At 38.3% G+C, this 23,531-nt stretch overlaps 2 protein-coding genes across 5 annotated transcripts in view; both read left to right on the top strand.

The window, feature by feature from the left end:
- CDC14A (cell division cycle 14A) overlaps positions 1-23,292 on the top strand; it is an 88,348-nt gene extending 65,056 nt beyond the window's left edge. For 2 of the 4 annotated variants that reach the window (XM_026700401.2, XM_026700402.2), the window contains exon 16: positions 3,701-6,132. In XM_026700401.2, coding sequence (XP_026556186.1) covers positions 3,701-3,730 — 30 coding nt within the window. In that variant the 3' untranslated portion in view covers positions 3,731-6,132. Of the gene's footprint in view, positions 1-3,700; positions 6,133-21,772 lie in introns of those variants that run through there. The other 2 variants (XM_026700403.2, XM_087930258.1) reach the window with 2 other exon arrangements.
- On the top strand, positions 10,270-12,278 carry GPR88 (G protein-coupled receptor 88). The gene has a single exon (XM_026700404.2). It carries the CDS (start codon positions 10,659-10,661, stop codon positions 11,709-11,711), a length of 1,053 nt encoding a protein of 350 aa, XP_026556189.2. The 5' UTR covers positions 10,270-10,658; the 3' UTR covers positions 11,712-12,278.
- Positions 23,293-23,531: the final 239 nt, after the last annotated feature.

Genomic DNA, 23,531 nt, shown 5'->3' with positions numbered 1-23,531 from the left:
CTTCCTTTCTGGTCTTTTTCTCATTTCATGATCTCTTCTTCTTGCGCAACTTGTATCTTTATTATCTCAACCAAAACCAGTCAGCTACTTTTTGTTGTGTGTTTTTTTTGACACTACGGGAAAGAACGATAATTGTTTGGCTTCCTAATTTTTGTAATGTTTTCCGTGAGCGCACCTTTCTTTTTATATCCTTTTTAATTCATTGTAATGAAACACTGAAAGTGTCAGATGTTCATGTCGGTACCAGGTTTTCTTTTTACATTTTTAAAGATACATACAAAGAGCATGGAGAGATTCAGTAGGGTTTTGAATTGTCTAAGTTAGAAGAATTAATTACATTTATAAAGGTAATGTTTGGTTGATAACCACTCATTCAGGGAGTGTTCGAGGTTGTGGCAGTGCTGAACAAGTGGTACTTACAGTCAGTCCTCAAAATTCAAAGTTCCAGCTATTATAGCACCCCTATAGTCCAGGGTTGCAAAACAAACATTTGGCAACCAGTTTACATGATGGTTGCAGCATCCTGCTATCCTGTGATTACCTTCCCTTCTGGCTTCCTATAAGCAAAGTCACTGGGGAAGCCTGCAGGGAAGGTTGCAAGTTGCTCCTGCAACCTTTTCTCCTGTGGAGTCACCTACAGAATGTGAGATCCAAGAGATCTTATACCGCACAGTGCACTTGTACTTCAACATCCCCTCCCTAGCCCCCACACACTCACACAGTGCTGCAGGAACCTTCACCTAACCTACATGTACTCATTGCTGCAATTCCTCAACTCATTCCATACTGTGCATCTGCCCACTGGTTTCTTTGCAAGCCACCCAGGACTCATGACTTCCAGCCAGCTTCCCCAGTGACTCTGCTTGTGGGAAGCTGGCCGGAAGTCACAATCACGTGAGGTCCTTGCTTAGTGACCCACATTTTTTATTTAACTAGCAGTGAGAACTGCCGCAGGTGCCATCACTACGCAATCTGATCTCAGCACGTTCCACTTAATGACTGCATCACTTAGTGATGAAAATTCCAGTTCAAATTATTGTCGTGAGGTGATGATTATCTGTAAAATAATAAAGAAAAAGTGGGGGAAAATCAGTATTAGTTCTCAGTCTAAATTTAGCCTTATGTTTTCTTTTAGTATATGTCCTCTGTGTGAATGAAATGGATAAAACAAGTAGCATCACCATTTTACATAACTTTTGGAAGGGAAATACCCCAAAAACCCAATGTCCTAAGATGCAGTTTAAGCCATTTGTGCAGGGACTATTATCTCCTCTACATAGAATATAGAAAAGCCTTTGTGGCAACAGCAAGAAATTGTAGCATTCTGAATTTTAGCTGTTGTCTACCTACTTGAACTTGTAAGATTTATCTCTTACATCATCTTTTGAATATAGCATGGAAATACTAAAAATAAAAGAACTAAGGCTTTTATAAATTGTATTTGTTTTATTGGTCAGTATGAGATCTTTCGTTGAGAGTATCTGGCAAATAGGTTACTTTGTTTTAAAAAGAATTCTTGCAAATATTTTTTCTGGCAAAATAATATATTGCACAAATTTGAAACTAAATTATTTTACATGTTTTAAAATAAGTCCGTTCCAGTCGCTACTAAAAACAACAACAACAAAAAGTATATTTTCCACACCCGAGAACTTATTTTTATAATTAGTTACATTGACTACCAGAAAAGCAACACATGATCGTTGTCATCCTTACTGGGATGCTTCAGATGTGGGGAGCCAGGTTTTTATTCTTTGGAGTTCAAATCCTCTGCTGGGAATTGAACTCTGGATCTTTTGGATGACCTCATGCATTGTTTTAGCTTTAGGAGCTATCCAGGCCCTGCAATTCAGTGGTTGTAGGAAGGAATACTCAGAAGTTATCCGAATGGTATACATATAATCTATCTACCCTTAAACTTTTAGAGCAGAACAAAACAGTTGTTACATTATGTCGTGGCCCCAAGCATGGGATTGTATATGACATAATCCCGCTTGGGGGGAGGGGAAAATTGATCTACTTTTATGCAGTGTGTATCCTATGTGGTGTTCTCAGTTACCTTGACCACCAGGAGGCACCATGTGACCAGTTTTGTCCTTGTTTATATCTTTCTGCTTGGAGAGCTGTCCCATTCCGATAGTTTTTATGATACATTTCTGCAGCATAGTACATAAAATGTAAGTTGTTTTGGAAGGTAAGAGCATGTTGAAAATAGAAAGTCCTTCAGAATTTAGTTCACAGTTGTTTTGTTTGGAATATCACACAGTAAGAGAAATCCAGGAAACATCCTGAATGTTTGAAAAGTTGGAGCAATAGAAAGAGAAAATAGGCAATACTGATGAAATATACTTGAGTATTCACAATTGAAGTTTTACTTCATTAAGCTAATTCTGTTATACAACTAGACTAATTTGCGTACTATTTTTTGCATGTATACTGGCTTTGTAAGGTCACCCAGGCAATCTAGTGAAATCTATCATTTGCTGGTATATATGATAGAGGAGTTTCTTCCAGTTTCTTTAACAGTTGTCTTTACTGGAAGTTATTACCAGGTAAATGAGCTTATTTAAAAATACTGAAATCATTTCAATTCCATGTCACACTACTATTAGAGCGACAAAAGTTAAGTGGAAATTTACTTTTCCTTTGCAGACAAAGTATCAGCAGTTGAACCAATCAATATTTGTTACAGATATCAGCAGAAAAAAACTCAAATTATTAGAAATTAGATTTCATGGCAAGCTTTAAACTCTGCTAATTTTCTGCCTGTCCCTCTTATTGTTGCTTACATTAACTGTGTATTCATTTTTATTTCTTCCTTTTTCTTCTCTCAAACGTATACAAAGCATGTCACTAACGTTTAAGATGTATTCCTGCTTGATTCATATTTGAACAAAATGAAACTGAAGAATGCTTTCCTTGTTGAAGCTGAAATGAATATAATTAAGATACAATAGGCAGATTTTCTGTACAGAAGTGAATGTTAGAGATAATTAAGGCTGTGCCCTTTGTTTCAAAGCACTTGAAAGAAAAGGCAGCTGGAATGTTCTTAATTAATGAAGACAAAATTTAAAGATCTATTGAATGCCCAGTTTCTGTGCAGGAACAGTCTTATCGCCTTAAAAGAACAGTTTTTATAAGGTTACCCAAATGTTCTGTTCTTTTCCATATATTTTTTATTTGAATTTTCATGACACAGAAAAAGAGCTTATGACAATACTTCCCAATAGTTGCAGGTTGCTTTCTAAACCTGGAGGTAAAATGAACAGGAATTGTTAATTCTGTTAAGAAATAAATTTCTTAATGAAAAGATCAAGAGCCAAGATGTCCTTCTTTGCAGCTCTTACTGATGTTTCTGCTATCTGAAGAGAAGGTTACATCAGTACACCAGGCTTACCTCTAATAGGAAGGGAGAAAGGCCTTACAAAAGAATGATACACCGAATAATGTATGTACTATAGCTACAGTTTTAAACTGTGGCTTGGGATTAGCTTCAGATAAGTATTTCACAGCTTCTGGGCTGTCGTGTGTTTTTTATGGTATAAGAAGAGTACATTTGGAAGATATATGTGTTAAATCCTTTAAAACTGTTTTTTGTTTGTGCAGCAAAGGTCTGATACTAAAAAAAAATGTTCATATGATTGAAATTGAAGTCCTTCTAACTGAATCTTAATACCAGCTTTTGTTTTTACCTACACAGTCCCTTCAGTCTGAATATGTTCAGTACTAAAGCCTTACTGCTTCGGTGAAAGCTGGACATCTCTTAAAAATCATTTTTCTTCAAAGAGGAAGAATGTTGAAGGAGACACTTCACTGGAGAAATACTTCTTCATACATGATTAGAACTTAAACCCCAAATCTTTGCATAATCAGGGACTTCAGTAGTGACTACTACAAATGTGTTGTAATTGAACTTCTGAATATTACAATTTTGTGTACAGATCAAGATTTTAATATTGAGAATACTTCAAATGAACTGTAGCAATAGTTTTTAATGATGGTTCTGGGTTCAGTATTATAATGTATATGTATTGAGTAAAAGATGTTGTGTGTCCAGGTGTACACAAAAATATGTATATTATATAAAAATATAGTATATTTTGGTTTAGAATTCAGGGTGGGGTTTGTTTGTTTTTTACCAAAAATGTGTATTTTTCAATTATTGTTTTATACTTCAAACATGAGCCAAGATCCAGAGAAACCTGTCCATCTGCAGACTTACTGGGGCAGCATGGCTGCTAGTACTACACACCTTGTGAGTTAAGACTCCAGAAACCCCAACGATCTGCTCAATTATGTCTGCAGATTTGGAAACAAAATTGTACATCTCTTGATCTTGGCCATACCAGTCCGGCTACCTGTTGTCTTTATTGTATCGATCACTGTTGCTTTAGGTTTTTAGAATTTTACTAGTGGAAAAATTATATTGGTCGGACCCTTTTTAATTTCAGATGCTAATGTTTGAAATGTTCACATTTTAAAGGTCTTAAGGAAGTCTGTGACATAGACTTGCCCTAGCATCTTTAATTACAAAGAGAAACTAATTTTAATTACATCTGTATTTCTTAACAATTGTGCTCTATAATTTGTATGTCAAAAGGTTTCCTGTGTTTTCCTTTCTGTATATAGCCTTGTCTACAAGTTGTATAATATTAGAACTTTGGAAAAAGGTTGTCATAGCAGGGAAGATCTAATATACTGATTGAATTTGTAAGACTACAATGGTATCTGATTTTCATTGGGTTATTCAGTGAAATAAGTCAGACGACATTTCTTTTTATTATAAACTGAGACCAAGAGGCAGGAAGTCTTTTAATCACATTTTAATTACAGTTTGCAGGAATGTTTTTAAAGCTGTACATAGCTCCTTATTTTCCACAATTTTTATACAGTCAATCATATTATCCATATTATTCTTTGCAAATGCTGTGTAGCTAGGGGCTAATGTAATCTTGAACATTTAGTTCTCAGTTCACCTTAACGCAGATGACCATGAGCTGCGAATAGCCCCCAGTCCCATTTTTGTTCCCCTAGAACATTTTTTTACAGTTTGAGAGTAAAATGCCAATTTTCAACTAATTAACTTTTCTGGGCGGGGCTGTTAGTTTGTGAAATAAGGAACAGAACATGTCCATCAAGCTTTTTGTAAGGTGTAGCACTTCTTTCTTGTTCCTTAGTTTCATTCTCATAAAGGATAAAAGTGGACTTTATTTGTTCTAATGATCTTACTATGTTACTGGCTAAGTGACCTTGAGGTTCTAATACAGCAAAATATAATGAAAATTGAAGTACAGCGCTCTGACTGCAAAACCTCCTCTGCCTCCATTCACAATTATTTTTGAAACAGCTTTGTCTTGGGTCTGTACTACTAATTTAGTGCCATTCTGGGTGCACTAATTGGTAACATTCACATACCATTTGTATTATGATCAAAAGAAAGCTCCCCTATTAATGGCTACCAAGGAAAAAACACTTTTTAAAAAAATACATATTATGCAACCATTTCAGTCTTTCCTTCCTTGGGCAAACAATAAAAACCACAGATCCTCCTGGTTAGTCAAAATACTCTTATTTAATCTAAAAAAGAAAATTATCATTCATTGCTTTAGAATAGATTAGTTAGGATAAAATATAGTCTCATTTTAAATATGGTTAATGGTTTGCTCTGAATCTGGCAACTTCGGCTTTCAAGTTAGAACAAAATGCACAATTCCAGTTAACTGGAAGTTTGTTAATTTGATGAATTATGTCAAGGGGAGATCAAAGATTGGTAGATCATTTCATATCAGCTAACAAGGATTGGGTATTTAAATAGGCGAGGGAAATAGTTCCAATTATGATGGCTGCATTGTTTTGTGTTTTGTGTTTATTATCTGCTGCTTTAATTAGTGAATGCAATATTTTACCACATGTACATCAAATGTACTATATGTATGAGTGAGTAATAGGCAAATTCTAAGGTAATTTCTACCTCTAAAATTTGAGATGTATTTTGTTATTAGACTACTTATGAGACAGATGTATTATTTTTCCAATGTAGAAATATAAATGCTAATGAATGTCAAAATTATACATAGATTTATTCTTTATTTTAAGCAGAAATTATGAAATACAATACTATTGTTAATACCAGCCATTTGTTGTCTCATTATTGACATGCTACAACCATGAACCTTCTTGGTCTCTTCTGTAATTTTTGTATCTATAATAGGAATAATTTTGAGCATTTTGAATATGTTTCCTTATAGAGAACAGCATTAGAGTGGATAAGCAAAGCATACAAAGTGGCTCTTTGAATTGGAAGAAATGTTGAAAGTAATGCAGATTATAGGGGGAAATCAACTGTAATCTATATTTGAACATAAAATTTAGTTTAAAAAAAATTAAATGATTTAATTGGTAAGCAATATTAACTATGCTTTCTTATTTCAGTGTATATTCTCTGAAGTATGCTATCTATATTTTATTTAAAGAATCCATTTTATATTGTCTCATGAATTGCAATTTTTACCACTTTCTTATAAAACATTTGGAATTATTAATGTTTATTTTTATATCAGAGTAATAAAAATTTACTTCTTTTCTGTTCTTCAAATATGTTGTTGCCATTCTCTACACAGCAATTTGTAAGTTGAGTTCCTATGAAATCATTTTTTAAAAAATGGATAAGATTAAAGTAGCATTTAAAATCTTTATCTAATTATTTCTCTAAAGCTATGTCTATACTGCCATCCCAAATCAATAATATGTTGTCTGCAATACTTAATACTTAGAGAAACAAAAATTAGTTTTTTTATTTCTGTCCTATGCTAGGATCAGTAATAGTGACAATGGGAAATATTATTTGTTAGTTTTATATACTATCTTTTGTTTAGGAACTCAAAGTGGCATGTGTTATTTCATAATTATTATTTAGTTAGTTTTGAAAGCTGTCCAACTTCCAGTGCCTCTAGGCAGTTTATAAATTATGCTATTAAGCAAAAATCAAGATATTAAGCAAAAATCAAGAACATGGGGCATAACCTTAAACTGACCAGAGGGAAGTTCAAAAGTAATGTTGGAAAGTGTTCACAGAAAGAGTAACTGAAACTTGGAACCACTTCCATTGGAGGTAGTGGATCAATCATTAGAAACTGAATGTAAACATACTTGGAATAAACACATGCCCATCGTCCAATGAAAATTAAAACATAAAATCGAAATAAATATACCATTTCCCTGAAAATATGACCTACCCTAAAAGTAAGTCCAAGCTTGATTTTTACACATGTGCCCAATATAAGTCCTACCCCCCAAAATAAGCCCTAATTAAGATCCCGCCCACTCCAGAGTGCATAGGTAAAAATTAAACTAGACTGGGGATGGGGGTGTGGAGCTGCCCTTCTACTTAACTTTGGACAGTTATAGCCAGGCCTCACATACCCTGACACCTGCCTTGCCGACCCATTTTTTCTGTGCTGGCAAGGGTTTCCTGAAGGCCTCTAGCTGATAACAAAGGCTGCCAAGCCTTGCCGGCCACAAAAGAAGTTCATGAAGGCCTCTGACAGCAAAAAGGAAGCCAGGGGTGATGCACGCAAGTGAGGTGAGTGGATGACATCCGCCCAAAATAAGACCTGGTACCTTTGGTGGCAAAATAATTATAAGACAGGGTCTTATTTTCAGAGAAACATGGTAAACAATAATTAAACAAAAACAAACAGACTTAATGGACCACTAGGTCCTTTTTCTGCCATCAGTTTTCTATGTTTCTATGTAGTTACAAAGGAAATAAATCATTAAAACGATTAAAAGAGAAAAAGACATGTAATACCCGGACAAAATCAGTCATTACATTTCAAAAAAAATCATCAGGCAACAACGTAACCCCAGGTCTGGGAGCAAAACCAACTTTCAAAGACTTGTGGTACACTTGCAAAGTGCAAGCTGTGCATATCTCCAGGGGGATGCTGTCCCAGAATTGCTGTTCCACAAGAGGCCACATAGGAATAGTGTACAGATAGTCATTGCTTAATGACACTAATTGTGACCAGAAACTCTGTCAATAAGCAATATGGTTATGTCAAAAAAAATTGATTCTACTGGTTAGTAATGGCAGTTCTGTCAACTCCTGGTGCCTTTGTTAAGTGAGCACTATGCAGGTAGTTAAGCAAGTATCTCATGTGACCATGACTTGCACCATCCTGCTGACTTCCTCATTGACTTTGCTTGTGGAAAACGAGCAAGGAAAGCCACAAATTGCAATCTCTTGACCGTGGGAATGTTGCCATAGCCATAAGTACAAGGACCAGTCATAACTAGTACAGTGCCATCATAAGTTTGAATGATCACTGAATGTGTGGTCATTAAAGAAGGACCACCTGTAGTCCATGGCCTTTATCCCAGAAGTGTCAAACTCACATCGTCACGGCATCATCACGTGATGTATCATGACTTTTTCCCCCTTTGCTAAACTGGCCGTGCGTGTGGCCAGCGCATGATGTATCTGGTCCACAAGCCGTGAGTTTGGCACTCCTGCTCTATCCCATCCCTATTCCAGGCTGCAGCCAAAGCTGCAACATTGTTCACCGGATCCTCAGGGAAAATCCCAAGTTCTATCTAGAATCCAAATTGGTCTTTTAGTTTTCTGGGATGGACCAACCTAGCATGACCGCCTTCTCCAGAGGGTTGGTGACATCAAATTGGAAGAGTTCTGCTTACAGCAGGGGTGTCAAACTCATGGTGTCATGGCGGCATCATGTGACATAATGGGACTTTTTTCCCCTTTGCTAAATCGAGCGGGGGAGGGGACAGCACGTGATGCATCCGGCCCGCAGGCCATGAATTTGACACCCCTGGTCTGCAGGAATGGACTAATGATAATATTCTTCAATGACACATCACATCATAACTGCTGTGTAAAACAAAATAGATGAAGAGTGTAACTCCTGGTATATGTCAAGCCTTTGATTACTTGGAAGAAATGCATGATTGTCAGGGTGGTCATGAGCCCTAAGCTGCCATGGACTCAACATCCCTTGGAGGCATATTAAAATCCCTGAGAACTACTATCCTCAGGAAGTCCACCACCAATGCAGTAATGAATCCAGCAGTTCCATCAGGAAAGAGGTTGTGCAGAAGGGAGGGTAGTACGACAGTAGCAGTCCCAACTGTTGTCCAAAACCTGAGTTCATCTAGGAAAAGTCCCATATCCAATTAGACCAGGGGTGAGGAACTATGGCCCTTTTGTGAGTTGTGGGCTTCAACTCCCAGAATTCCACAAGTCACAAAATGGCCATAGTTCCCCACCTCTGAGTTAGACCCTTCACCCATATCTAGTACTGCTGTCAGCCAGTTTTCACTACAGTTACTTTCCTTGTTTTTTTTTTTCCCCTTGAAAATGATGGAACAGATTACAGGAAGTGGAAGATATATTGATCCATCTCAGTTACTCATTTCTATATATGTAGTTTCTATTTGTTTCATTTCCATACAGGTTTCAAAAGTGGCAAATATTTTGCGCAAATTAATACATTACACAAAATTTCAAACACCCAAGTTGAAAGGTTATGTAACGTATTAATTTTACAACTTTACATAACATAGATGGGATTATATTAGAAGGCCAACTCAGAAATATAACAATTCTTGTTGCCAAGGAGCAGGAAGGTATGTAATTAAGGGAGGGTTTGAATGTTGCAATTACGATAAAATTAGGTCATATGATTTGAAACTGGGAGAAGCATCAAAACTTTTCTCACCGTAACACAAACCTAGAGTTGAGAAGAATATGTGGAAGCAGGCGTTTGGGATCCCAAGCAGCAGCTTGGGATGAATGAACATCAGTGGTAGGAGAAGGCCAAAAAGAGCAATGAACAGAACTACCATCTCAAACAAAATGTGACTCAGGAACCACAGTGGGTGGAGGGAGAGGGAGAGGGAGAAATATCCATTTCTGCAATAGCTGCCTTTTTAGAGCAAGTGACATTTTCTTCTCCCTCCCCTTCTCCCTCCTATAATCTCTGAATAATTCATAAAGATCAGACGCAGAAGCATCACATTCTAGCGCTGATAGATACAGCAAGCATTTTGGAAAGCTCAAGAGAACGTGCCACATCTTCAGATGCACTGCTAAGACACTTCCTAGGATTTTGGGGTATTCCTTTTCCTTCTTGGAGGAATGCTCCTCATTTTCCTATCTTAGGGTACTCATTGCTACCTTAGGAGGTCTTGGGCATCTAAAAGGGGACCTATATGGTTGAATTATTATTTTTGCTCTGGATTTGTTTTTTGTTTTTTTTATGTTTTGCTTATTCGCAATTGCCACACTTCACATGCACTTTTTGGGAACTCATCGCCGGTTCAAACAACACTGCATCTTCACTTTATTTTCTGAATCCCATCTATGCTTTTTTTTAAAAAAAAATTGCTTATAGCTGACACTGAATCTGGAATGATCAGGGAGTTTTATGGACTTCTGTAGAATCCAGTTTGTCTGATTCTCTTAAATATTATCTGCATTCTCGGGGATGCCTTCAACTTTTCCAACCATCTGTCTTTGGCTGTCTGTTGTGTGTAGTCCTGTAGACATGTCTTAATTTCGGAAGGGCTTCATCACTTAGAATCAAGCAGCGAATACGTTTGTTTGGAGGTGTGAGAAAGTTTAACTTCTGTGCAACAAGATGGTCAACACTTCTTCCTTCTCTTCTTCCTGGAGCTCCAGACCCCTACAATTGTTCCTTTGTCGTGAAGACTCCCTAGGAACTAGGTTGCCTTTGTCTCTACTCTATTTGTTGTTGGCTATCTCTGGAACTTTATCCAACTTCATGGTTATTTATATGGTCTTCACTTCCAGAAAGCTGCGTATCACCAGCAATGCTTTCATTGTGAATGGTTGTATCGCTGACCTGAGTGTGTGTGGTTTTTGGATGCCACAAGAAGCAATGCAGGGATTGCTACCTTCTGGTTCCCCTACAGCTCATTCAGAAGGTTACCACTTATTCCAGAGTAGTCTTCTTGTTCTTGGGCTGTTTGTTTCATTACTTTCCCACCTCTTGGTGGCCTTCAACCGGTACGTGATCATTACCAAGCCACACATTGTCTACCAGGCTGTTTATCAGAGGAAGCATTCTACTTGGATGATATGTTTGACCTGGATATTTGCTCTTCTCCTTGCCTTGGTCCAACCAGGACTGGAAACCTGGCAATCAATCCAGCAAGAGTCTGAAAATGCCACCAGTAACAACAGCTCTAACTATGCAAGCCTAGGAATAGCCCTTGCTATTCTCAGCCAGACCGTTCTCCTGCTCCATTGCTACATGAGGATTGTAAGGCACGTTCAAGGCAGTGTCAAACGGGTCAGTGTCCTTGACTTCCATCTTCTGCAACAGCTGCCCTTTCTCCATACTACTGGCCAAGCTTCCCGTCGGTCCCAGCGCCATTTGAGCAGCATCTCTGCGTTGCTCCTGTGTCTGACATTCTTCCTGACAACCCAACCATTGGTGTGGGTAAGCCTCCTGAACTTTTTCTTTCATCCTGCCCCCCGGGAGCTGCAGTTATCCAGCTGTCTCCTTCTGTGTTCTCTCTCTGCCTTCAACCCACTGCTCTATACTTGGAAGAATGAAGAATTTCGGCGTTGCCTGCGCCTAATACTACGTGGAAGAGAAAGTACAACTGTAGCAGTAGCTGCAGCAGAAGTCTCTACAACTCTTCCAACAGTGTCTCCTCCAACCTGAGGACTACAGGTCAGCACCAAGTTAGAAAGTGGAGGGAGCTTAAAACTTCAGCAATCACCAAAGAAAACCTATAGCATGCCTGAATGAAAGAGTACTAGAAGGATGTTGCAATTGGAAATGACTCATTTGAAAGGAAGTCTTCAACTCCTTAAGGAGAAGGTTTTTTTATTTCTCCTTTAGATAGGCTTGTCACTGCAGGGAAAAGCATAAATATTTATAACAAAGTACATTACTTTGCAATTTTGCAGGCGCTCACTCATTGTATACAACCTAAAGCAAGCATCATGTGCCACTTAAATTGCTAATAAATGTCTGAACTAGAAGCAAGTATGGGGTCTGGGGATATATGTGTGTGTACGCATGTGTGTTTTGTCTTAGCTGGAAAATATTTGTGTTCCTTTCTTGGTTAACAATCCTCCAAAGTACTAAAGTGAAACGAAGGAATTACTCTTGCATTGAGATAATGCTTATAGACAATAATGAAAAGGATACAGAGATAAACGCCTATCATTTCCACATAGCATCCCAGAAATAGAACTAGAAGAAAAAGGAAGGAAGGAAGGAAGGAAGGGAGGGAGGGAGGGAGGGAGGGAGGGAGGGAGGGAGGGAGGAAAGAAAGAGATAGAAAGAAAAGGAAAGTTACACTTATGACTTTTCTATAGAACCCTCAGGAGGTGGAATTGTGTGACAAATATACTTTTTGTTTCTCATTCACCATATGGAGCAAGAGATGGCTTTTGAATCTAGATCTGTAGCCCAGGTCTAGAATGTGGATCTAAAGATGACAAGTCATTCCTTGGATTGACCACCTGGTTGATTCCTTTCATCCTATGATTCAGCAAATCAACCCTTAAATAATTAGAGTATACTATTTTTGTAGGCATAAATCTCCTACATCTGCTTTTCTTCTTTCCTTACTTCAAATGTTCTATCTTGCCTGATCATTTTCCTCCCCCAGAATAGAAGACAAGGAATACTTGACAGAAAGTAGGCTGCAGAATTAAGCCTCTTGTGGGACATGCTATGAATTACTGTAACCCCTGTCTTACATATTTCTTTTCTGTGATTGTCAAAGATCCAAAAGGAAAATTATTTAATGACTATGAAGTTTTTTTCCCAGTACAATTTAGTAATTGTTTTAAACAAAACGTACAGCTTGAAAATGTACCGTATGTGTATATGGAAATAATGGTTGAGGATAAAAGTTTTGGGCAACCTTAACTTTCCACACCAGTTTTTTAATGTAATTAGAAGCAATGGCAGCTGAATCTATTATTAAGAACCTCAGAAGCCTTGTATTACAATTTTCTAAAATAATAAAGGAATCCCTACTTATACTGCAATCTCCTTTATGACAATGCCATTTGTACTTGCAACAGTAAACTGCAACAATAAGATGAAAACCCTAAAATTGTAGTTTATCAAGTAAATGTTTTTAAGGGTTCAGAAAGAGAAAGAAATATATTCGGAAATGCAAGAGGCATTCTTGAACACTTTCTATAGGAAAGGCCTCAAAATTGTCTTAAAAATTCCTCAACAGACAGCCATAGCCAAACACAATCCCACTAAAAATAAAATCAGAGCCCAGGCTTCCCATAGGCTTCTGCTCCTTAAATTTTTGCTTATAACTTGCTCAGGAACCTGTGAAAGAATATAGGACAGTTCCAGCTGGGCTGAATGGCAAGAGAGGCTTTGATACAAACTGAGAGGTGCTGCATGCTGATAATGGAGAGCTACGGTCAGAATCCCAACAAGGGTAATGCAGCTATTACCCTATTTCTCCAACAATACGGCCTCCCCCAATAGGAAGTCCCAGCATGTTTTCTTGGCATCAAATGAAATTAAGCCCCTCCCCCCAAATTAAGGCTTATATTAAAACATGTGAAATGGGGGGGAATGGCGGGGGGGTTGCCACAGTGTTTGGAGCAACGCCGCGGTGTTTGGCGCAGCCACGCGGCGTTTGGCGCAGCCACGCGCAGCCAGCCAGGGCTCCTCCCTGCAACCGGAGCCTGGTGGAGACACTCGGCTTCAGGTGCTGCTTCCCTGGCCGGCAGGTCCAGCGGAGAGAGCCCGAAGCCGCCCATCCTTTCCACCCCTCACCCAGCCCTTCCCTGTCCCCATGCATCTCCCAACTCACTGGCAGCTCCAAATGCTGCAGCGGCATGAGCATCAGGCAGAGGCACTCACTCGGCGGGGCTCAGCTTGGAGGAGGACGTGGCACGGGCTGTCGCCTTGCCTCCCTGTTCACGGATGGGTGAGCGCTATCACTGCCTCAGGTAGCCTCTCCCAGTGGCCCCTTCCGGGTCAGGCTGGAGGGACTTGGGAAGGAAGCCAAGCTCAAGTCAGCCTGGTTCTTTCGCTTGGCAGGCAGGTGCGCACCAGTGGCTCACTTTCCCGGCTCTGCCAACCCCACCCGGCTCTGATGCGGCCCTGGTGGGATAAGTGGAGGGTCCGGTGGAGAGGCGCTCGCTGCTTTGGCCAGAGCTCCGCCGCCAGGCAGGAGGGCCCACCTGCCAGCTGCACTGGGCGCCTCAGGCAAAGCTCTTCGTGCTCTGCACGGTGCCAGGCAGGGATGGCGGCTGGGCGCTTCTCCCGGGGTGGGCTGATCCTGCACTGTGGCCCCAGGAGATTTGCCTCCCCATGTGGGGTTGGGCTGCCCTCTTGGGCATGGCAGGCTTTGTCGTACCGATAGTAGGATGTTGTTTTTAAAAGGATGGGCTTTGCCTTCGAACGATGCCCAGGAAGGCGGTGACAGGAGCGCCTGAAGCCGAGTGTCTCCGCTGGGCTCCATTTGCAGGAAGGACCCCTGGCCGGCCCCGCATGGCTGCGCCAAATGCTGCGTGGCTGCGCCAAGCACCACAGTGTTGCTCTAAATGCCGCGGCAGCATGGGGAGAAGGGAAAGCAACGGTCGTGGAAGGTCTCCTGATACAAAGTGCCCCACCAACGCCGAGGTCAACATCCAAGCTGTCCCGCCCGCCTGCCCGAGGATGCAAGGGGCGGGAATTAAGTCACCCCCGAAAAGACGGCCTAGCCGTTTTTTCGGGGCTCAAAAAAAAAAAAGAAAGACCCGGCCTTATTATATGAGAAACACGGTAGGAAAGGAAGTTCAGGCCTCAAACAAGGAAATCTAAAAACTTCTTAGGCAAATATATATCCAGGAATTTCTTTGGCATAAGTAATAAGTCTCTCCTGTTAACAGAAATAGATGTATGGGTCACCGGTGGAGTCAAATTCTCAGGCATAAAATATCTTTGCTAAAAGCTGCCAGATCTAGGCTGCAAAAATCCAGGTGACTAAGAAAATGGCCAGAAAGAGTTAACTTTTCCTTGTCTCTTTGCTGCCATCCAGTGTTTCTGGAAGTTTTTGGAATTCCAGGTATGTTTGCCTAGCTTTGCTGCAGTTCAGTTTGGAATGCAAAAACATCATTGCACAGCTTATTTCCTTCCACTCTTTCCTTTCATAATTATCTTTGACCGTGTGTTCATTATATATTCAGGGGAAATGATATGCTTTGTTTCTGCCATATCTCAGCATCTTACTGCAGTCTATATTCAGTTGCCAAGGTTCTTATGATGGGGCCATTTGTATTACACAAAGTTCAGCAAAGGAGGGAACACTTAATTCTCCCTCCCAGGTGTATTGTCCCTAAAGCTTCTGTCAGTAACATTTACCCCTGATGGGTTCCAGCAGGTCATTTTCACAGGCAAACTTGCATGCCAAACACCTTTTATTGCTGCTACTGTATTTTATTGATATTCAAGCTTTTTTTTTTAATTCAAAGGATAGACATGATCCATAAAATCCTTTCTTTCCTTCTAGCTTATGGTACAGTCTTAGTTGAGAAAGCCTAAAGTTTCCATATATGTTAACTTACAAACGTCATTTTCATGATTCTTCCAAAATAGGTAACAAATGTCTCCTTCAATTGCATGCAAACGTTTAGGCACCTCTGATTAAATTGTATATTTAAATCAGTGTTTCTGATCACTTGAGGATATTTGGACTTCAACTCTGGAGGTCTAGGGAATTCTGGATAGTTGAAGTCCAAATATCTTAAGGGGGACAACATTGGGAAACACTGGTTTAAATGAAATTCTAGATAAACATGTTCTGATTCAACCTCTAATTAGTAGAAAACACAAGCAGCCTTATGAGAATATGAATGCATGTTTACTATTTATGGGCTGCCATTTTTAGTTTCAGGATAAAAACAGTGAATCCAAAACATTGTTTCAGGCTTATCAAAGTTTTCTTTGATAGATTTTAAAGGACGAGGTTAGAAAAACAAGATCTTACCTGTCATTTCTCCCACATAGTTCACTCACTGTTGTCTAAGCAACATTGTTGGTTGGACCTGTGGATTTTTCAAGGTCTTTTGCAATGAGTTGCTTTGCAGATTTAACCAGTTTGGGGGCAGTTGAAGCACAGATTTCTTGAGTTTATCACTATTAAAATTGGTAACTGAAAGCGTTCAGATTTATTTTACATGAATGAATGATCTTCATTTTCAAATATGTAGAGCAGGGTTGTCAATCTCACAACATCACGTGATGTATTGTGACTTTTCCCCCTTTCACTAAAAAGGGGGTGGGGTTGGCCAAAATGTGATGCACCCGGTTGTGAGTTTGACACCCCTGATGTAGAGGAACCCATATTTGTTGAAAGTAAATTAACAATCACAATTAGACAGGTTAGGTGGTTCAGAGGGATTATTCATCTATAGAACTGCTATTGAATAGATAACAGATAATCAGAGTTGGAAGGGACCTTGTAGGTCATCTAGTCCAACTGCCCACCCAAATGGGAGACCCTACACCATTGCTGACAAATGGCAGTCCAATCTCTTCTCGAAAGTCTCAAGTGATGGTGCTCCCATAACTTCTGAGGGAAAGCTGTTCCATTGGTTGATTGTTCTCACTGTCAGAAAGTTTCTCCTTATTTCCAGGTTAAATCTCTCCTTGTTCAGTTTCTATCCATTATTCCTTGTCTGGCCTACAGGCACTTTAGAAAAGTAGCTTGACCCCTTTCTCTCTGTGGCAGCCCCTCAAATATTGGAAGGCTGCTATCATGTCTCCCCTGGTCCTTCTCTCTGCTAGACTAGCCAAGCCCAATTCCTGTAATTGTTTGTTGTATGTTTTAGCCTCCGGTCCCTTAATCATCCTGGTTGCTCTTCTCTATACTTTTTCTAGAGTCTCAACATCTTTTTTATAATGTGGTGACCAAAACTGGATGCAGTACTCTAGGTGTGGTCTTACTAAGGCGTTATAGAGTGGTATTAGTACCTCCCTTGACCTTGATTGTATCCCTCTGTTAATGCAGCTTAGGATTGCATTAGCTTTTTTTGGCTGCTGCTGCACACTGCTGGCTCATATTTAGCTGGTTGTCCACTAGGACTCCAAGATCCCTTTCACAGTTACTGCTAGTGAGCCTGGTTTCACCCAGTCTATATGTGTACTTTTGGTTTTTCTTGCCTAAGTGTAGGACTTTACTTTTGTCTACATTGAATTTCATTTTGTTAGATACGGCCCAGTGTTCTAGTCTGTCAAGATCCATCTGGATCTTGAGACTATCTTCTTGGGTGTTAGCTATTCCTGCCAGCTTAGTATCATCTGCAAATTTGGTAAGTTCCCCTTCTATTCCCTCATCTAAGTCGTTAATGAAGATATTGAAGAGTACAGGACCTAAGACAGACCCTTGTGGCACCCCACTGCTTACTTCCCTCCATGACCCATTAGACCCATTAAGTACTACTCGTTGAGTATAGTTTGTCAGCCAGTTGCCAGTCCATCTAGTGGTGGTGCTATCCCACTTTTTTCTAGCTTACTAAGAAGTAGGTTGTGGTCTGTCTACCTTGTCGAATGCCTTACTGAAGTCTAAATATATTATGTCAAGAGTAGTTTGCTGGTCTACTAATTTAGTTACTTTGTTGAAGAATGAAATAAGATTGGTTTGGTATGATCTGTTCTTAACAAACCCGTGATGACTGCTAGCTATTACTTTACTTGTTTCTTGATGTTGGCAGAGCTGGTTTTTTTTTTAAATGATCTTTTCCAGTATCTTCCTGGGTATTGATGTTAGGCTGATTGGTCTATAGTTTCCTGGATCTGTTTTCTTTTTCCTTTTTTGAAGATGGGAACCACATCTGCTCTTTTCCAGTCCTCTGGTAGTTCCATGGTGCTCCAGGATTTTTGAAAGATATGGTGTAGTGGTTCTGAGATTACCTCTGCCAGCTCCTTTAAAACTCTGGGATGTAATCCATCAGGCCCCGGTGTTTTGTTTTCATCAAGATCAGACAGGTGTTCTCTTACTATGTTTTTTGCTTATTTTAACTTTTATTTCTGGTCTGTCTTTTACAGTTATGTTTTTGGTGGGTTGAGCTATAGTTTCTTTTTGCGTGAAGATGGGTGCAAAGAATGAGTTAAGCAGTTCTGCTTTCTCTCTGTTGCCTGTTACTTCCTTGACATATTCTCTCTATAGTGGACCAACTGTTTCCTTGATTTTTTTCTTGTTATTTATATGTTGGAAGAAACATTTTTTATTATAGTTTTTTATTATCTTTGATTTTTGTTGCAAGTCTTTGTTCGTTCTGAGCCTTTGCTATCCTGACTTCATCTTTGCAGATTCCGGCTATCTGCTGATATTCTGTCTTAGTTGTATGTCCTTCTTTCCATTTTTTGTACTTGTCCTTTTTTTCTTTCAATTTGCCAGAGAGATCTTTGTGCAGCCATGCTGGTTTCTTCTTGGATTTCTTGTTTTTCTTTCTCAGTGGTATTACGCTGGTCTGGGCTTCTATGATCATACATTTCAGAGTTTCCCAAGATTCTTGAGTTGTTTTCCACTTTAGGATTTTCATCCATAGAATCTTTCCCAAGTTCTCTCTGAGTTTATTAAAATCAGCTCTTTTAAAATCCAAGACTCTGGTGTCATTATGTTCTATTGCTTGTGTTTGTGTTATGTTGAATTCTAGTATGACATGGTCACTCTCACCCAAGGTTCCTGCAGTTTCAACTCCCTCTATCACTTCTTCTCTGTTTGTAAGAATTAAGTCCTAACAATAGACCTAACAAATCACTCAACTTTTAGGACCATTCCGTTCACATTAAAAAGACAGAAAAAAGTCACAGGGAAGCAATTCAAAGAGCAACCAAATACATCATCGTCATTGTTTCCTTATTCCAATTCTGTAAATAGATGCACATAAATAATATGCATGCATTTATATTTGCAAAATTATATGTGTTTTGTGTTTCATTTTGTGTCAGTAACTTTCTTTGTTGAGATGTACAATTTGACCTGGGGATGTCTAAACACCTACATGAAATCATATCCTCCTAATGATTATATTTTACAGCAATTTTAGTGTCAAAAATACTGATCTGCTGGTCAGATCAAAGCCCTGTTGATTCTTTCTCTCACTAATCAACAAGGTATTTGTAGAAAGTCAATAAGTGAGATATGAGCACAATACACTATCCCACCTTGGTTTCCTAGCAACTGGTAATGAGAAACCTCCTGCCACCATTTGCTAGAGGTAATATATAGCCATCTATACCAGGAAGCTTTACTAGTTTTATACTTCATTAATTCGTATTAAGAACACTTTTGTATCTGTCCAAGCTGGGCACCATTGCTATATTATGTGATGAGAAATGCCATATTTTGGTTGTGGACTGTGGGAGCTCTTTGCTGCAGCCATTCTTGTAATACTTTTGAAACAATAATGTTGATTGTCTGCTAGTTAAAGATCATAGAAAATAAAGGTGTCTGTCTTCATGGCTCAGGTAAATGTCAGAACTGAAACTTCCATGAAGGAAAAATATGTGAAGAAGAGAATAGAATAGCATCAATGCACTTTCCCCAATCAAGTGTTCATTAACCTCATAACTTGTAAAGGTAGAAGTGGTCTCATCACATCTGCAGGGCATCCGGTTGTAGTTCCTATATAAACCATTAATTCGGATTTTCACTGCATATACCAGCACAGACTTGAAGTACTGATTGAGAATCTTGATGTATGCTATCCCTACTTGGCTGCTGGAATTATAATTCCCTAATTCTCAGAAGTACCAAGATGAGGAAGGCCATACTAATTTTCTTTTGTAACTTTGAAAAGGAACATTAGAAGAAAATACTATGAAGTATAGTCCTATAATATTTCTTCAGAATTTTTCGAATTCAGTAAGATTTTCTTCTGCAGTAAATGGGTTCAGGACCTCAGATGCAGGCATGCTGGGTATCATCCATGTCCTATTTTGTTATATTTAATGACATACCTGAATTTCTTTAACACTAAGGTGCACTTCTACAGAATTACTCATAAAAAATAAAAAAAAACTTTATTTTAAACATGATTTATATATAACATGATGCTGTTCTTCTTGTTTTTATACCTGTGTCAAATTAAATTTCCAAACATTTATACTGCATATCGCTGTGGGAAAAAAAACTTAGATTGTGCACTATAGTAACGTAATTATGGTGCTATTTTAAACAAATATACAAATTTCAGCCATTACATTTTAAAAACTTCCATAGTGAAGAGAAAGAAAAGATTAAAACCTCTTTAGTAAATAATCAAGAAAAAAATAAAATTTATGTCTGATGAACTATGTACAGTCACAGCAGTATGGTATGGTATATTGTGGTATAATATGGTACAGTATAATACATTATAGTTTATTAATTGATTAATCTTACAACCATATCAATCGAATAAAACAAAATTTAAATACATGATCTTTTTCTGGGATATATATAGATAATAGATAGATAGATGATAGATAGATAGATAGATAGATGATAGATAGATAGATAGATAGATAGATAGATAGATAGATAGATAGATAGATAGATAGAAACAGTCTGATAAATGTATCTCCTATACAAGTTAATCCAATTTGCTCAATGTATCAGGATCTTAATTCAAATGTCTTAATTAAAAAAACTTAGCAGTTCTATTTAAAATATATATATTAGAGCCCAGAAGCAAATGAGACTATCTATGATTCAGATCCATTTCATTATATCCATCTCATTATATATTAAGGTAAAATAAAAAGTCCCATAGAACACCATTAAATATACGAACCAAGGTGAGAAATGATAGCATTCCAAATATTTCCTGCTACATAATATCTGCTAGTCAAAATACAGGTAATCCTCAACTTACAATGGTTCATTTAGTGACCGTTCGAAGTTACAACAGCACTGAAAAAAATGACTTATGACCATTTTTCACACTTATAACTGTTGTAGCATCCCCATGGTCATGTAATTTACATTCAGATGCTTGGCAACTGATCCATACTTAAACAACCGTGTTACTAGCCATTGAAGTGATTCGCCTAACAAAAGTGGCAAGAAAAGCTGTAAAATGGGGCAAAAACTCATAAACAAATTAGCAACATTAACACTTAGCAACAGAAATTTTGGGCTCAATTATGGTCCTATGTTGAGGACTACCTGTTGTAAAGGAAAGCTAGCCCTAAATTTAATCAAGAAAGAGAGAAATATTACCCAATGGTCCCTGGACAATAAATCACCCTGTGAAGTGTAAAATTCAATTTGAATTTCTCTTCAATACTAAATTTACTGCATTTAAACTAGAGTTTAAATAGTACCTCCCCATAAAAGTTTTGCAATTTGTTGCAATGCAAGAAGCATTTTACAAAAGATAGTTGTTCCTATAAGCACAAACATTGGTGTAGACATGCATGGGATAATGCTATAAGATTACTGATCCTTCTTGACTGTGGAAAAATATAAATATTTGCCAAAATAGTGCCAATATTTCATTGTGAATGTGGCATTTGATAGAGAGGAACAATCCTAAGCTTCAGAGAGTGGTTTCAAGCATATCAGTAAATGTTAAAAAATACTTGCATTTTTATGTCCTAAAGGAGAGAAGCGTCCATTGCCTCATCTCTTAAATTTAAGCTAATAGTAAAACATGCATGCAAAAAGGTAAATATAGAAAGTACCTGTTTTGGACAAACCACACAGCATTATATAATATGCGTTTGACAAGTAGTAATGAAAACTTCATTTTCTCTCATCTCAGGGCAAGTGGAGTGAAGAGCATAGCCCAACTTCAAAGGAACAATGGAACATTACCAAAGATTATGCGATAAGAGAACGTTTGGAAAAGAAAACACGAAGCATTACATTTAAGAGAGTAGGACACTTGTTCAACACAAAAATCTAAATTTTGTTAAATCAATGGTGAAAGCAAAGCATTTGCCTTCTGCTTTATTTTAAGTGAGGTCCGACACTCATCCGTACTCATAAGCTGTGCACTTTCAGGACAAGCAGCTCTATTTAATGTGCAAAGAGTAGGAAGTAATAAGCAGAAGAAATTAAAGGCAGGAGATAAAAGAAAATTGAACTCTAATTAAACGTAGTTTTGTAGAAGTAGCACTGTTCATTATACCTCTCCATAGCTTTCCATCTTTGCAAACCATCCGTACAGACTTTTGTTCTTTAAATGCCAAACTTCTCATTTTTCCTTCCATTAACTCTTCTTTCGTAAAATCGTTCAGCAACGTTCATTGTGTTTGTATGGCAAAACCATCTCAATACACTTTTTTCATACTGCTTACTCACTCTTCTATTCAGATTTTCTCAGCCCCCATTCACTCTTGATCCTTTCTCTTCTTGTTTCTGTGGTCTCCTCCTGAGGAGCAACTGTCCGGAGTGTAGGTGGGCAATCTCACGTTTCTTTCCAGGTCATCAATCTCTGCCACAATGCCATCCCCGTGCCTTCAGAGATATCTACTTAATCATGGAACCTTAACCAGAAATCACAACTGTTACCTTTCTAGGAATTCTTACACTCTTAGAATGACCTACATCATGAGATTTAATTCATTCTTTCTGGTAGACATTTCAGCCTTTCATTCATGATTAAACCTACACCTTCCTTTTCTTGCACACATGCATTAGCTGAACTCCGTAAAATCAGGCAAACGTGTTCAGATCTATTAATTCCTTCCCTTTTCTCTTAATTTTACAAACACATGAAGAATCTAATTTAGTTAACTTTATTAATTCATGCTCTTTATCATTTATTCCTTTTATATTCCATACTCCAAGTCAGCAAGTAGGTTCATGAATATTTAATTTTTCCTGCCTATTACAGCTTTGATCAGTTGAGGCATTTACATAAGATAAAGAATAAACAGCATTGACCATCTTAATTACAGCCATACCTCTTTTGACATATTATGATCCCATAAGTGCAATCAGAGCTCAAACGTACCTGTGCTGTTCTAAACAAGCCAGGATGGTTATATACTAAATTACTATTGACCCCATCCAATCAATCAGAAGTAATCATGCATTATACTGACATAGTCACGATCTACTAAGTGAAGTCAATAGCATAAATCAAAAAGAAGGCCCATTTAAGCTACAGAGCCTTGTAGAATAGGCTCAGGAGCAGAAGAGGATAATAAAGCTGTTTCTGTTCTTTCATTAAGAAGAAAATCAACCCTATTAGCATTTGTAGCTTGTAGCGCAGGGCAGAAAGCAATTATATTTGTTATATTATTTGATAAAGATAATAAACACATTTGAACCCTCTTCAGGTGTTGTTCTAGTGATTTGTCACCTTTTCACTTAGAAAAAGCCCTGTCCATTTTAAACATTTGGATTATAGCCCTTAGTATTGCAAAGGATACTGGTCATATTTTAATTATGGGCACAATGGCATTCATATTCGTATTCATTCTGTACACTCTTTGATGACTGCAGGTTATACGGAGTCCTCGACTTGCGACCACTATTGATCTCAAAATTTCTGTTGCTAAGCGAGACAATTG

The sequence above is a fragment of the Pseudonaja textilis genome, chromosome 3 (assembly GCF_049901715.1).
Source record: "Pseudonaja textilis isolate UNSWEBS1 chromosome 3, rPseTex1.2, whole genome shotgun sequence".
Lineage (NCBI taxonomy): Eukaryota > Metazoa > Chordata > Lepidosauria > Squamata > Elapidae > Pseudonaja > Pseudonaja textilis.
This window is presented reverse-complemented; position numbering and strand designations above follow the sequence as displayed.

Excerpts from the sequence above, each read along its gene's own strand:
- GPR88 (XM_026700404.2), top strand. The coding sequence starts at position 10,659 with ATGGTCAACACTTCTTCCTTCTCTTCTTCCTGGAGCTCCAGACCCCTA.